General features: G+C 57.7%; 1 protein-coding gene across 1 annotated transcript; it reads right to left on the reverse strand.

Moving 5' to 3' along the window:
• Nucleotides 1–4,378: 4,378 nt before the first annotated feature.
• Nucleotides 4,379–12,660, reverse strand: LOC307110275 (mastin-like; the record flags this gene model as incomplete). Its single annotated transcript, XM_079789321.1, has 6 exons — nt 4,379–4,543; nt 4,629–4,774; nt 5,184–5,455; nt 5,689–5,869; nt 6,053–6,113; nt 12,583–12,660. 6 exons carry the CDS (start codon nt 12,658–12,660, stop codon nt 4,379–4,381), a joined length of 903 nt encoding a protein of 300 aa, XP_079645447.1.
• Nucleotides 12,661–14,776: the final 2,116 nt, after the last annotated feature.

A 14,776-nucleotide genomic window follows, 5' to 3' on the forward strand; every position in this document is an offset into this window, starting at 1 on the left:
TCCTTCCTGATTGATACGGGAATCACCTTCTCTATCTTGCCCTCCTTTTCCGGGCCATTGTCCCTTCCACCATCTCGGTCATGGGTATTGACGGCAAAAAAGCTCAGGCCTCAGCGCCTTCTCACCCCGCCCTCTCCACCCTCCATAGAGAACAACTTTCTTGCTGGCACAGGCTTATCAGAAACTCAGGTTTGAACTCAAGCAGTTAGAGGCCTGTTCCAAGAAGTTCTAAAGTTAACTGTTGACAAGGATTTTAAAAGGACCCACTCACCTGGACGGTCCTGCCCCAGGGGTTCAGAGACAGTCCTCATCTGTTTGGCCAGGCCTTAACCAGAGACCTCCGACAATGCTCATTAAAACCCAGCACTCTTCTACAGTATGTGGATGATCTCCTTCTCTGTAGCCCCTCCCTGGACACGTCTCAGAGGCATACAGCTGGCCTCACTGGTAGGATTCTTCCATCATTGGGTCCCAAATTTTGCTCTCCTAGCTAAGCCCTTATACCAGGTCTCCTCACCCTCCCTCATTCGCCAATCTTTTTCTAACTCTGGGATACCCTTCTGGTCTCTCTCTCTCTCACTCACTCTCTCTCTCTCTCTCTCTCTTCTGGACATCTCTAAGCCTTTCCAACTATTAACTGATGAGAGACAGGGAATAGCTATGGGGGTTCTCACCCAGCCCCTAGGGCCAGCCTTCACCCCTGTAGCCTACCTGTCCAGACAGCTTGATCCCATGGTTTGGGGATGGCAGCCCTGCCTCTGGGCTCTGGCTGCAGCCGCTGCTCTCACCAAGGAGGCCCAGAAGATCTGCCTCCAGCAACCCTTACAGGTCTTCTCCAGGATCTTCTGTCACACCGATCCGTATCTCTTCTTGCCCCCTCTCAAAGGCAGGAACTCCATCTCCTGTTCCTCAAGAATCTTGACATCTCCCTGACTCAGTCTCCAGTGAACCCAGCCACTCTCCTTCCCGCTGCCTCCACCCAACCTGCAGCAAAGCACTCCTGCCCCGAGGTCATCAGAGGCCCTCACTCAAAGGCGGGACTCTCAGATCTTCCTCTCCCTAATCCTGACTTAACTCTGTTTGTGGATGGAAGCTCTTGCCTAGCCCCCCACCCCACCCCCCCACCCCCCAGGGACGTCGGAAAGCCTCCTATGCGATAGTAATGCTCGAGCGGACCCTGGAGACGGCCTTCATCCCTCTTCACCTTGCCCACACTGCGAGAGGCAGTCACAAGTGCCTGCTCCTCCTGCTCCCCGTGTGCAGCTGTCTCACCCCAGGGAGGAATGCGCCCCAACTTTCCTACCCATCAAATGAGGGGACACCTCCCAGGGCAGGACTGGCAGGCAGCTGCTCCAGGAACAGGCTGACAGGTGGACGGGACCGCACACAGTAATCCTCACAACCCCCACTGCTGCCAAACTGCTTGAAGATCCATCGTGGCACCACCTCTCCAGACTCAAGAGGACCCCGGAGCTTCATGACTTCTATAAATGTGAGGTGTTGGGCCCCACTAAGGTCCGCCTTAGCCGCCCTCCTCCTCCTCCTTCTCCTCCCAGCCCTGGGCAACCTACACCCACCCCCACCTGCTTATGTGTGGAGGTTCAAGGTCCATGAAACCTACAACCAGGACAGCACACAAGTCACTCAGCAGATAGGATCTCAGGACTGCCCTCTGGTCGGATGCCAGGAGGAGATCCTGATTGCTGTCGACCTCCGGTCAGTGTCCAACGATGGCCGACCATATGCCTGCTTTGCTTATGACCAGCAGAACCCAGACAGGTGTAATCGAGACGTCAACACCTATGGGGGTTGCCGCTGGTCAGGCTGTGTCATCCATGATGCCTACAATGAGGTCAGGAGCCTGGGGGAGGTGTGGCCCCAGAACAACCAGCTTGAGGGCTTCTGGCCTCCAGCCGGAAAGAGAATGAATTTATGTTCTTTAAGCACACACACACACACACACACACACACACACACACACACACACACCAGTCCTGGGCGTTCACTGCCACCCCAGGACACCACAGGTGGGTGAGCCTGGCAGTGACTGAGGTGTGACTTCCACCTGGAAGGGCGTGGACCTGCATGGCATCTCCATTCCAAGCACTGAGGGTGTCTCCTGTCACCTCAGACAAGGGGAAGAGGCCAACGCCCTCCCCAGGGTCCCCATGGGCACTGACCAGGCTTGCAGGGGCCTCTGTTGGGGGACAAAGCCCTGCTGGCTCAGTGTCCCCCACCTGTGCTGGCCCAGGGCTCAGTTAGAACAGATTTCAGAGACCAGAGGCAACACACGTCCTGTCCATGTCCAGCCCAGGCATCTGGCTCTGCCCACCTTGCCTTACTGTACAGCCCAGGAAGCTGTGCTAGGGCCATGATTCCAGGCAAGTGGGGGGAGGGTGGCAGCAGCTCTGAGCCTATCCTCTGGCTAGAGCCCTGCGGGTCCCCTCCCTACCCCTTACCCCCCCCCCCCCCCCCCGTGGCCATGCCTTCGGACACATCCCCAGGCCCAGGTGTGTCTCACTCCAGCCTTTCCTCCAACACCAAATCCCAGGTCCTCTCCCTCCTGGGAGCGCTGGCCTCTAGTCACTGAACCCTCATTCTTACCCTGGAAACACTAAGGTCTGACTGCACCCGCACCCATGGAGGAAGCCCTACAGAGAGTCACATCCCCCAGGGCCCAATGGCACGGCAGGCAGCCCACACCCCTTCTGGCAGGCAGAGGGGGACCTGGATGCGTGTGGACCCCCTGGCAGTGTCCATCCACAGGCCCCGTGGACAGGGCAGTCACTTAGGCAGAAAGTGTGCGGGAACCCGAGGGCGAGGGCACAGCGCCAGGCTGTGCTGGGTCAGGCCCTCCTGGCTCCCTGGGCGGAGCAGATCCCCAAGGGGGCCATCTGCACGGTGGTGCCTTCCAGCCGAGTCCTCGGCCTCATTTTCCCAGAAAAAGGAGTTCCTGGAGAGCTTCTGGCGGCCAGGAAACCCAGACTTCAGTCCTGGGCAAATGGGGGACCCAGCTCCTGGTCCGCCCGCCCTGGAGCTCCCCCTCTCCCTAACTGGAGAGCAGCCCTCCCCGAAGGACCGGGTCACAGGGAGAGAGCAGGGCTTTTCCACCCTGGCCTCAGGGGCAGGGTCCTCAGCACTGGGCAGGGATCTCGAAGGCTCCACCACATTTTAGAATAAGGCTGCAGGGTATGGAGCCCCCTCACCCACCATCCAACTGCCTCAGGCTCCCCAGGCTCTCCTGGGTCCTGGCCCCAACCCGCAGGTGCAGGCACCCACCACAGCCGGGCACCAGCAATGCACCCTAAATCCTAACGCAGCAGGAACTGCACTTCACTGCCTGGGGCAGGAGGGGCTCCACAGCCCCTTCTCACTCCTCCATTTGAGACAGAAGCTCCTCTGTCCTCTGGGAGCCCCTCCCACCCCCTGGGAGAAAGGATGGGCTTTGAGGAGCCTGAGAAGACGGTGCACCGCGGTGCTTCTCCAGCAGGGGCGCCAGCGCTGGGAGAGCGGCCTTGGGGAGGATGGGGGTCCGTCCGCCTCTCCATCCTCCTCTCTGGCTGCCACAGACCCACAGAACCTGGGCTCAGAGGGAGCTGGAGGAGGGGGCAGGGAAGGGGGACTGGGCTTGTCCCTGCCCCTGCAGGTTCTCCCTGCTTGGGAGAAGCTCACAATGGGAGACTGAGGTTCTGCGTGGAAATGAGGCTGCACTTGATTCGGTCCAAGGAGTTGATCGAATGAGGATTCAGTGGCCACCAGGTCAGACAGAGCAGTGGTGACCATGGAAAACAATGCTTCCTGTACGCTGCCAAGTCCAAGTCCTTCAAAGTATCCATTCCACACTGACCGCGATGGAAGGAGGAAGAGGGAAGGAGTGGGCCGCTCTGGGAGCACCCCTCCGGGCTGCGGTCTCCAGCCCCCCGGCAGAACGCTCACCCTCCTCCCCAGCCAAGAGAACCCACCCACGTGGCCCTCTTCCAGCTGCAGCCAGAGGTGCCCATCCCCACCTGGTCCACCGTCCAGAGCCTGGGTCCCCCACCAGGACAGACCACCCACGGCCACCCTGGCCCCGCCCACAGGTAAGTACACTCAGTCCAGAGCAGTTTGTCATGCAGTTTAATGAGCTACAGAGGGTGGGGAGGAGGCAGGAGGCCTGCAGTGCCCCGCCCCACTTCAGAGCACATCCCCCCTCTCCCTTTTGCCTGTCAGGGGGAGACACACTGATGGAGGTGGCTGAGGAGGGAGGATCTGGGGGAGGAGGTGGGGGAGGGCGCTAGGTGCAGTGAAGAGCTGCATTGGGGAGGAGCAGTGAGGGTCCTCAGACACCTGGGAGAGCCTGTCTTCATCTCATGGGCAGCATCCTGGCCCGGCCCCGGGCTCAATGAGAGGAGTGAATATGACCGTGGATCCAAAACAAGAAGGATGTCACTCGGGCATAGACTCCAGGAAAGCCGGAAAGACCGCACTTGTTCCCCCAACTCACCACCCCTACCTGAAACCAGATGTTCTTCCATTTACAGACCAAGGGGCCCCCAGAGTCACCCTGCGAAGAGAAGAGACAGGAGGTCAATACTCAGGGTCCCTGCAGGCAGGAGCAGTGGACGGAGGCCACAGTCTGGGGGTCTCACCTCGCAGGAGTCCCGGCCCCGGCTCCCGGCACACAGCATGTCGTCCGTGACAACCAAGCCGATCCTGAGGTATCGCTGCCTACAGATCTCATCCGCCACGATGGGGACCTCCACCTGCTGCAGATTGTGGGGCGGCGGCAGCGGCTCTGTGAGAAGAAGCCCAGTGAGCCTGCGGGCCTGAGGGGGCGTCCAGTCACAGGCCGCGGGTTCTAGAACCACACGCTGAGCCTCAGTGCCCCCATGGGGACCCTGGGAGTCACCCAAGACCCCAGCTCTCCGGGTTACTTCCAGGCCAGTGGGCTGATAATCTCTAGGCTGACACTGGGGGCACCAAGCTCAGAAAGGAAAAAAAAGAAATATATTTTTATCCACAAATAATTTTTATTTTTTAAAAAAATGGCCATGCCTCACTCTTGCTACTTTGGACTCTGCTCCTGAACAGAGTCCTCTTGAGCTGTCTGCCTCCTACACCCAAGGGAGACCCGGAGGGACCCCCGCTGAGGCCTCCTCTGTAAAGCCTGGCCCACCCTGTGTCATCCTGGTTCTGGTTCTTACCCTCAGGACCAATGTTGCCCCAGCCAGTCACCCAGCACCGGGTGCCTGGGGGGAATGCGGGGGACTTTGGTGCAAGGCTGATCCACCTGACGAGGTTAGATGGTCGCACGGAGGCCTCCAGTTTGAGAAGTGCCTCGTCCGCCCCACCTACTGCTCCCTCTTTAAGACTGTACTCCGGGTGGCGGATGATCCTAGCCACCCGCACACTGCCAATGAATGAGGGTCTCACTCGTCCTACTTGGACCTTGAAGTGCTGAGGCACGGGGATTCTCCTGGGGACAGAGGCCAAAGGCTTCTGAGAGGCTGCGGCAGGAAGTGGGCCAGCCCCTCAGAGCCCAGAGACCTCCCCTCTGTGGTGGGCAAGGGGAGCGCCAGGAAGCTGAATCCTGGTGGGGGGTCTGCAGCCACTCAGCCCAGGATGTGCCCACAACACACATCACATGCCTCCCGACATTGTCCCCCACCCCCACCCGGCCCCCCGGGTGCTGGTAGAGTAGGGACTTACCCTGGAATGCAGTGGGCAGCGGTCAGCACCCACTGGGGGTGGATGAGGGAGCCCCCACAAATGAGACCCCACTGGTTCTTTGTTGGATCAAAGACCAACAGGCCCACCTGCCACGGCCACTTCCCATTGGAAGCATCATGCCCCCCCACGATGCCCACCAGCTCAGTCCCTGGGCCGGGATCTGGGGAAGCAGAGGAGGAGCCATCAGGGACCCAGGCACCGCTGCCCGGCACTCAGCATGGCCCCATCCTGTCCCTCCCACAGCCACCCTCAGTGGGGGATCTCCACCCCACCCCAGGGGCTGCCTCTGAGAGGTCAGAGTCAGGGGTTCGGAGACAAGCCAGGCCTGGGGGTCAGCACCCACCTGAGGTCACAGGTACGGAGCCCCCCAGACAGGGGAGAGTCAGGACCAGCAGCCACAGAATCTGCAGGGAGAGAGGGGAGGGGAAGGGGGAGAGCCAGTGAGGAGGTCTGGGTGGGGACCTGGGAATGGGGAGGATGGGGCTTTGAGCAGCGTCCTCACCATGCCAGGCCTCTCTGCCTTCTGCTCCTGGGCCCCTCTGAGCCCCTTTATCCTCCTGCCCAGACTGGCCCAAGGGGAAGCCGCCCTCCTTTGGGGTGGGGAATGGGAGGAGGTGGGGCTTACCCCTTAGTGGGACCAGTGGTGACCAGCAGACCAGCTATCAGACAGGAAATATGGGGGCTCCTCTCTGAGAAGACACTCAGCATTGGTGCTGGAGCCCTAGCTGGTTTGGCTCAGTGAATAGAGCATCAGCCTGAGGACAGAGAGTCCCAGGTTCAATTCCTGTCAAGGGCATCTACCTTGGTTGCAGGTTTCTCGGCTCTGGTCAGGGTTCATGAGGAGGCAAACAATCAATTTGTCTCTCTCACATCAAAGTTTCTCTTTGTTTCTCCCTTTCCCAATCTCTCTAAAAATCAATGGAAAAATATCCTTGGTGAGGATTAACAAAAAATAAAATAATAAGAATATTGGTGCTGCCGAAACCGGTTTGGCTCAGTGGATAGAGCGTCGGCCTGCGGACTCAAGGGTCCCAGGTTCGATTCCAGTCAAGGGCATGTACCTTGGTTGCGGGCACATCCCCAGTAGGGGGTGTGCAAGAGGCAGCTGATGGATGTTTCTCTCTCATCGATGTTTCTAACTCTCTATCCCTCTCTCTTCCTCTCTGTAAAAAATCAATAAAATATATTTTAAAAAAAAAACAATATTGGTGCTGGAGACATTTCAGTAGTAAGATGACAGTATGCACATAAAAATAAAGAAATGAGATGCTTTGCTTCATCCTGGGCACTGAAGGGTCTCAGGGTCGATTCTAGTCAGGCCACATAATCTAGGTCGAGGGTTCATTCCCTGATCAGGACGAGTACAAGAGGCCACTGATCCATGTTTCTGACATCTCTCTCTCCCTTCCTCTCCCTAAAATCGATAAGCATATCCTCGGGTGAGGAACTAAATAAATAATTAGTAAATCAGATGCTCTGAAACAAAACAGAGCAGGGGCAGGGATGGGATTGGGGGCTGTCACCTGAGCCAAGAGCAGGGTGAAGGAGAGCAGCAGGCCCAGTGCTCCCCTGTCCCCCTCCTTCTTTTGAGGCCCACAGTGCCCCCCACAAAGGACAGACTCGCTGGACCTGCAGACAGAGTTTGCCAGCAGCACATGAGATGGAGGAGGCAGCTGCCCTGGAGCCTCTGGAGAGAGTGGGGACCTGCTGACACCTTGATGGTAGACTTCCAGCCTCCAGCTCTGTGACAGAAGAAGGTTTTGTTTAAAGGCCGAGTCTGTGGCATTTGTTACGGCCGCCCCAGGACACTCAGGCACCTGCTCAACTGTCCTCATTCATCCTGTGCATGACCAAGCTTTGTCAAAATGCACAGCAAAGGGTGTGAGAGGTGATGATTTAATGCTAGTTCTCCTCACCTCTCCTCTCCTCCTGCACACACCCAGCACCCTCACAGCGCTGGGAGCCAACCTCCCCTCTCACACTCCCTGCTTTCTGCATGGAGGAGCACTGTCCCCCAAGTCCACCCCCAGGCCGAGGCCGGCCACCCACCAGGGACAGGCTTTACTGCCCTTTGACATTCTGAGAATCATTCTCCACCAAGCATGAGATAGTACCAGACAATGTTTCCAGAGGAGAAGCAAGAGGGGTTCCCACACCCCTGAACCACGCCCGGTCCTCTGTCCCCCGTGAGCCCAGTGAGGAGACCACCGAGGGATGCTTTGCAGCACTTAGGTGAGCTCAGGTCTCTAGAAACCCATCATTGCCTCCTGGGGCCAGAGTCCCTGTCATCCCTGCTGAGATGCTGGTGTCTCCGGGACACCCAGAATCAGAATCCTCAGGGGACACTGGGGATCTCCACAGGAAACAACCAGGATCCAACATGGCCAGGGGGTCCTATGGTGGGAGAGGTCCGGGGAGCACCCAGGAGGGAACGGGCTGGGCTCAGTGACTCAGCCAGTCCTACAGGGTGAGTCACTGAGGCTTGGGTGATAAGGGGCTTCCCCCCTCCCTGCCACTGGCCTGGACAGAGCCCCGACCTTTACCACCTCCACAGAGGATGTGGGTTTGGGGCTGGTTCCCAGGCCCAGATGACAGGAAGGCAAGTCACAGAGGGATCAGCGAGACGCCACAGGCCCCAACGCCCAGCCTGATGCTGGGCCCAGACTTCCCACCCCCGGCACCAGGCTGGGCGATAACCAGCTGGGCCAGACCTGGGACAAAGACAGCATTTGATCAGTTCGAGCTGATCTGCCTGAAACAGAAACAAGAGGTTTGAGGGTCTTGGGGGGAAATCTCGTGACTATCATTGGCAGATAATACGACCTTCTTCCAGAAAAGCCCAAAGCCTCAACTGGAAAGGTTTTAAGATTAAGTTTCCCAAGGTGTCTGCCTGCAAGATAAATGTTTTAAACACAAATCAGGAGGGAAAGAAGAAGAAACTCATCTTTTAATCTCAGTCGTAACTAATGCGATGCCATGATGGTAAAGACTCCATTCATGGCCGTGTCCTTACTTTCCTAATCCAGAGTCCGTGACAACCACAACACTCCCTTACAAGGAAACTCACAGGAAATAAAATGTCATTCGATGTTAAAAAGAGATGGTGTCATCGGATATCAACTCTTCAAATCCCAATAGAATGTGAACTGCAGGCAAATCTGGAACATTCAACATGATCCCCAACTTTGCCAGGAGGAAAATACAGGTGGGGTGTCCCAGGAAGCCACAGGGCAGAGTGAGGCAAACTAGGCAGCTGGTACCAGAAAGCTATGGAAATGGGAACCGAGTGGCCGCCCAGTGAAGTGGGTGCTTGAATGGGCGGCCGACCTGCCCATCCTCCTAGGCCCAGCCTCGGTGACAGCACAGCAGCAGACAAATGCACGGTATCAACTCAGCAAAGAAGGAGGAGATGGCATCAGTGATGGCCGCAGGGAATCAGATGGAGGGGAGGAAGAAGAGGGGGTTGGGGAGAAATGCAGCCCACTGTTCTGGTGCTTGGTGTGAAGCCCTCACTGTGCAGGAGGACACGTGCAGGTGGGGCCACCTTGAACTTGAGGGGTCCAGGCAACTCAGATCTTGGCAGGGGCTGGAGAGGGTCACCCCGCACAGAGGAAGGTGGTGAGAGCCATGAGATTGGAAACACGGTCAGGACCCAGGCCCTCCTCTCCCTCCTACCATCGGGGTCACCCCAGGAGGAGGGGGAGTGATCCATCTCTAGAACCTTTGGTCCCAGGAAAACAGAGGACTGGCATCTGGGAAGCCCAGGTTTCTGCCCAATCATCTTAGGACAAAATCAAATAGTCTACCCGCCAGCCAGGCTGACAGATTCGAGGCAGCATTTGAACTGTTAATAAACACAGTTGTTTCTGTTCCTTAGAAAAGTATTCTTGCGCCCGACTGGTGTGGCTCAGCAGGTGAGTGTCCCTGGTTTGATTCCGGATCTGGGCACATGCCCAGGTTGCTGGCGCAATCGCCACTCAGGGGCGTGCAGGAGGCAGCTGATCAATGATGTTCCTCTCACTCGCATCGATGTCTCTATCTCTCTATCACACTCTCTAAAAAAAAAATTTGTTTTCAATAAAACATTTTTTTAAGGATACTTGTTTATGGTGGTAATTTTTGGCATAAACCAGCCCAAAACTTAGTGCTTTGCTCTTACATATGAAGAAACCTCTTGGGGCTGACCAGGAAAGCATTGAATTGGAAAGTTAGAAACCAAAGTGAAAACAAATGAAAAAAAGTTATTCAAACCTATTCAACTATCCATGATGAGAAATAGAAGTTTGAGGGAGTTTTCAGGGAGGTAGGAGAGGACACTGCATTTATGAAACAAGGATGACCTACCTTTTTCTTCTCAGATCACGCAGATAATGACAAAGTGCCCTTGGACATAAAAATATAACAAATTAGTCTGGGTCAGTGTGTTCAATGGTTAGATAGTGTCCCGTCCACCAAAGGGTCACCGGTTCGATTCCCGGTGCAGGTTCCATGTGTTGCATGTGTAGCAGGCAACCAATCAATGTCTCTCTCTCCCACTGATCTCTCTCTCTCTCTCTCTCTCCCCCCACGCCCCCCTCTCCTCCTCCCTGCTCCTTCCCTCTCCCTCCTTTCCACTCTCTCCAGAAATCAATGGAAAATATATCCTTGGGTGAGGATTGACAAAGAAAAAATTTTAATAGAACAAAAATAATGGGCCTTCCTATTCTTCGAACAACTTGAAAAAAAGAAAAACGTGTGCCCAGTTGGCCCAGCACTGATGGTCATGGGGCCATGCCACTCCCTCTACCTCCCCCGCCACCAGAGGCGCGTGGACAGCTGCACAGACAAGGAGGATCCAGGTCTCGGCTGGGAGCAGCTCTCACAGGGGCACTAAGACCCGCTGCCCGGAGCCTGCTGCCTGGGAGGAGCTGCCTTTTGGAATCGCTCCCCCGGGAGAAGTGGCAGCAGCTCTGAGCCATCAGCTACTGCTAGTCATTGTGCGCAGCCCCCAGAGTTCCTGGGGCCACTCCCTGAACAAACGCTGAGATGGGAGGGGCCCACCTGCTGTCTCCACAGGAGCGACCCCAGGTGTCTCAACAGGCTGGAACCTACAGCCCTGCTCTCAAAATGTCCAAGGAATAGGGCTCAACTCCCAGGAGGGCTGACCCCGAGGGCTGTCTGTCCCTAGCACGGCTGGGGAGCAGCCCCTTCGGGCTCCCACAGACGGCTCTTCCGGGGGAAGCCAGAGGGAAGGGCTGGTGGGCAGATGCCAGCCCTGCCTCTGCAGGGGTCCCCATCATGTATTCCAGGTCCCTCCCCCTCAGCCACCCTCTGGGGGCCTGGCCCTGACTCGCACCCCTCGGGGACCTAGTTCCTGGTCCCAAGCCCTTCAGAGGCCTTGCCTGCTACCCTTGTCCACTTACTATCAAAATAGGGCAAGGGAGCGTGGGACACCCCGGGGGGCACCTGGGGTACACACATTCCTCCTGCCCATGGGGGCCACACCTCTACCCCCTCTGGGTTAGCAGAGTCAAGGACCCCTGCTGTTAGGGGGTACGTGTGTCCCCAAAACATATGTGTAAGTCCTACCCCCTGGCACTTGTGAATGGGACCTCCTTTGGAAATAGCCTTTGCCATGGAATCAGGGCTAGATGAGGGCATGGAGGAGGGGCCTCATCCAATATGACTGGTGTCCTTGTGGGAAGAGCACAGAGACAGACAGGAGGGAAGACCATGTGACCATGGAGGCTGAGACTGGAACCAGGCGGTGCAGCCAGGAACACCAGGGATGGCCGCCCAGGAGCTGGGAGAGGGCATGGGACACACTCTCCCTGAGCCTCTGAGAAGGAACCCCTGCTGGCGGCTGATTTCGGACACCTGGCCCCAGAACCAGAGTGAATCCCCGTTGTAAAGACCCCGAGTGTCTGCTAATTCCTACGGCAGCCACAGGGCACGGAGACTCCTGCCACCTCGGTGCCTCTGCTTCCTGCAGCCGGTCCCTCGGCACCGGTAGAGCGAAGAGACAAGGCGCAGCGATGGCTGCTCAGGGGCCTCTCCTGTCCCCTGGCCGAGTCCCTCCCCTTCTGGGGACCAGGACGGACACCCCTGTGCAGGGAGGGAAGCACCACGCCCCCAGGTCCCAGCAGGGACTCAGGCAGGGCTGCTCCTCCTTCCAGATCATTCCTGGCCTCCAGGGACAGGGCCCAGGTGACAGCCGCTGGAGGGGAGCGTGCCCTGTGGCCGGGAGGACGGGCTTCTTGCCCACAGAGAGCCATCTTCCAGCTTCAGCTGTGCCGTCCAGGTCCCGCCTTGAGGGCGTCGTTTTGCTGCCTCCATTTGGGCCCCAGCGTGGAAGCTGCCACCCCACAGGCCTGAGAGCCACTGCGGTTTGGGTGCCACCAGCCACACGGGTCCCGGTTGGGCGGCGGGCAGATGGCAGCAGGTGGGCCTGGGCCTCCCCCAGCAGCAACTCATAGTGAGAGGCCGCCTCCCCATCAGGTCCAGCCAGAAAGGAACGCCCTGCCGGGGCCGTTTGGGCACCTTGGTCACAGCGTCAGCCCCCCACTGAAGGGTCTGGGGTTCAGTTCTCAGTCAAGGGCAGGCACCTGGGTTGTCCTTCCCTCCCTGCCCCCCAATTGGGTTGCGTGCAGGAGGCAAGCAGTCGATGTCTCTCTCATATCAGTGTTTCTCTCTCTCTCTCTCTCTCTCTCTCTCTCTCTCTCTCTCCCTCCCTCCTTCCCTCACTCCCTCCCACTCTCTCTAGAAAATCAGTGGAAAAAACACCCTCTGGGAGGATTAACAGAGAGAGAGAAAGCAAGCCCCATGCAGCTGCTGACAGTGCAGGGCCTCCGGCCAGTGGGCTCCCCAGGGCTTGTCCCCTGGGCTCCCTCGGACCAGGCGCTCCAGCAGGTTTCCCGGCACCTTCTCCTGGGGCTCAGGTTCCAGGGCAGGGCTCCCGCCCCGTCCAGCCATGGCTCCGCTGTCTGGACACCAGCCCTGGTGTGTCCTCACCACTCCCGCAGGAGCCTCTTGGCCAGATCCCAGAGCTCCTTGGGAGCACAGTCACGTTCCTCTCTCCTGGGCCCTGCAGGGCTGGGCTGCCACTAACCCCGGGACAGACTAGTGCTCAGGAGATGAGGGGCAGGTCTTCTCAGGGAGATGCCTGTGCATTATAATGGGGCTCAGAAGGCAGAATAATGGCCCCCAAAGACATCCACGCCCTAATCCCCAGGAACTGCAAACATGTCAGGTTACCTGGCAAAGGGGATAAAGGATGCAGATGGAATTAAATAACCGGTGACCTTGAGATGGGGGTCATTCCGGATTACCCAGGAGGCCACATGCCATCACTGGCCCTCAGGAATGCTACAGGAAAGGCTGGGACATGTTCCAGAAGCTGGGAAAGGCCAGGAACCTGCAGGAGGAACCAACCGACACCTGGATTTAGCCCATGAGGCCCCGATCCCCTGACTGCAGGATGGTGAGATGATTCATGTGCCCGGTGGTGACTGTGACAGCAGCCACAGGAGACTAATACCGGGTGGTGTGCTGGCCCTCGGTAAGCGGGAGGGGGTGTTGGGGAGCTCAGGGGAGCTGGGGACTCAAGATTTCCTGGGCAGCAACCGGATGTCACCTTTCCACGTGTCAGGACCCGCTGTGTTCTAGCCAGGCCCTGGCCTTGGCCCTCCATCACCCCAAGGGAACGTCTCTGTCCCAGAGCTCGGCTCCTGGTGGCTCTCACTCTCTCTGCCCCACGCCCCCAAGGCACCCTTCTGCTCTGTGTGCGGCCTTCAGTGACCAGTCCATCGCTGTCAGCTTGTTGGCATCTTTCTCCAGGGCCGCCACTGAGCTCAGCATCCCCCCCAAAGTCCCTGCTCTGTATCCCCGTTGTCAGCGCTGGCTTCCCATGGCCGGCCAGGCAGCAGCATCCAGCTCCAAGGCCCCATCCCAGAGTGGCCTCCTCAGGTCACACCTGGCTCCAGCTGCTGTGGGCGGGACCCCAGAAGCCCACAATCAGAGGCTCCGCAGCCTCTACACAGGAAGCAAAGGTCAGGAACTGACCGTCTGGAACTGAGTTCCAGGGAGAAAGGAAACCTGGACTTGGCGGGTGGCAGAGAGCAGCAGGGAGTGGGGTGCCCATGGTGTCCCTGTTGGGGGCAGGGAGGGCTGGACACTAACAAACAACAGGGCACAAGTGTGTGTTTCTGTGAGTGCCTTCTCCCACGTCCTGACTGTCTCCCTGGCACCCGTGACTGAGCGGCCATCACCTCCATAGCGTCTCCTTCCTGGACCAATGACATGAAAGCCAAGGGCAGAGGGCAGGAGGGAGGTGGCAGCAAGTGAGACATTTCAATCAGTCCTCATGGGGCAGAAGCAGATGGAGGAGGGGCAGTGGCAAACAAATGCCTGCCGAAGGGGCTTGTTCCCAGAGAGGGCCCTTCACACCACAGAGATGCTCAGGGTGTAGAAGCCAGCTTACCCAAAGGGAAACCCAGCAGGAAACTTACAAAGTACAATGCTCCCTGGAAACATGGTCAGTGAAATCAGCGAGGCGCAGAGGTCACACAGTGTGGGCTTCTGTTTATGTGAACTTGTAGCCGGACAACCAGTGGGTCCGGGCTGCCTGTCACTACTGAGCCCATTAAGCAGAGACAGGCTTGAAACATGTAGGAGCGTTTATTCCAGTCCTGCCGGCAGGATAGGAGAGCAGCAGGTCAGCCCCTATAATCTGCTCTGCACCCCACCATCAGCCACTGCTTCTATTGGGTAGAAGGACAGAAATGACGTGGGGAAGCAGGAATGACAGGCGTGGGAAAGTGGGCACGGGGTCATCATTACAGGTTACACGTCATGCAGGCTGGGGTGGCGGGGTCACAGAGGGTGGACACCTCCGGGCACCCGGGGACCAAATTACAGGTAATAAGGGCGGGGGCTTGTACAGAGCAGGTGCCTTGGGACAAGATTATCTCGGTCACCAGGTTGTAAATCTCTCCATTAATGATAGACAGTTCTCCGGACAGGAGGACAGAATGCATTCCGCTTCTAGCTTCCATGACCCAGGGAGCACAACTCCGAGCCAGGTGAGAAT

Source organism: Cnephaeus nilssonii (genome assembly GCF_951640355.1).
Source record: "Cnephaeus nilssonii genome assembly, chromosome: 2".
In the NCBI taxonomy this organism is placed as follows: Eukaryota; Metazoa; Chordata; class Mammalia; order Chiroptera; family Vespertilionidae; genus Cnephaeus; species Cnephaeus nilssonii.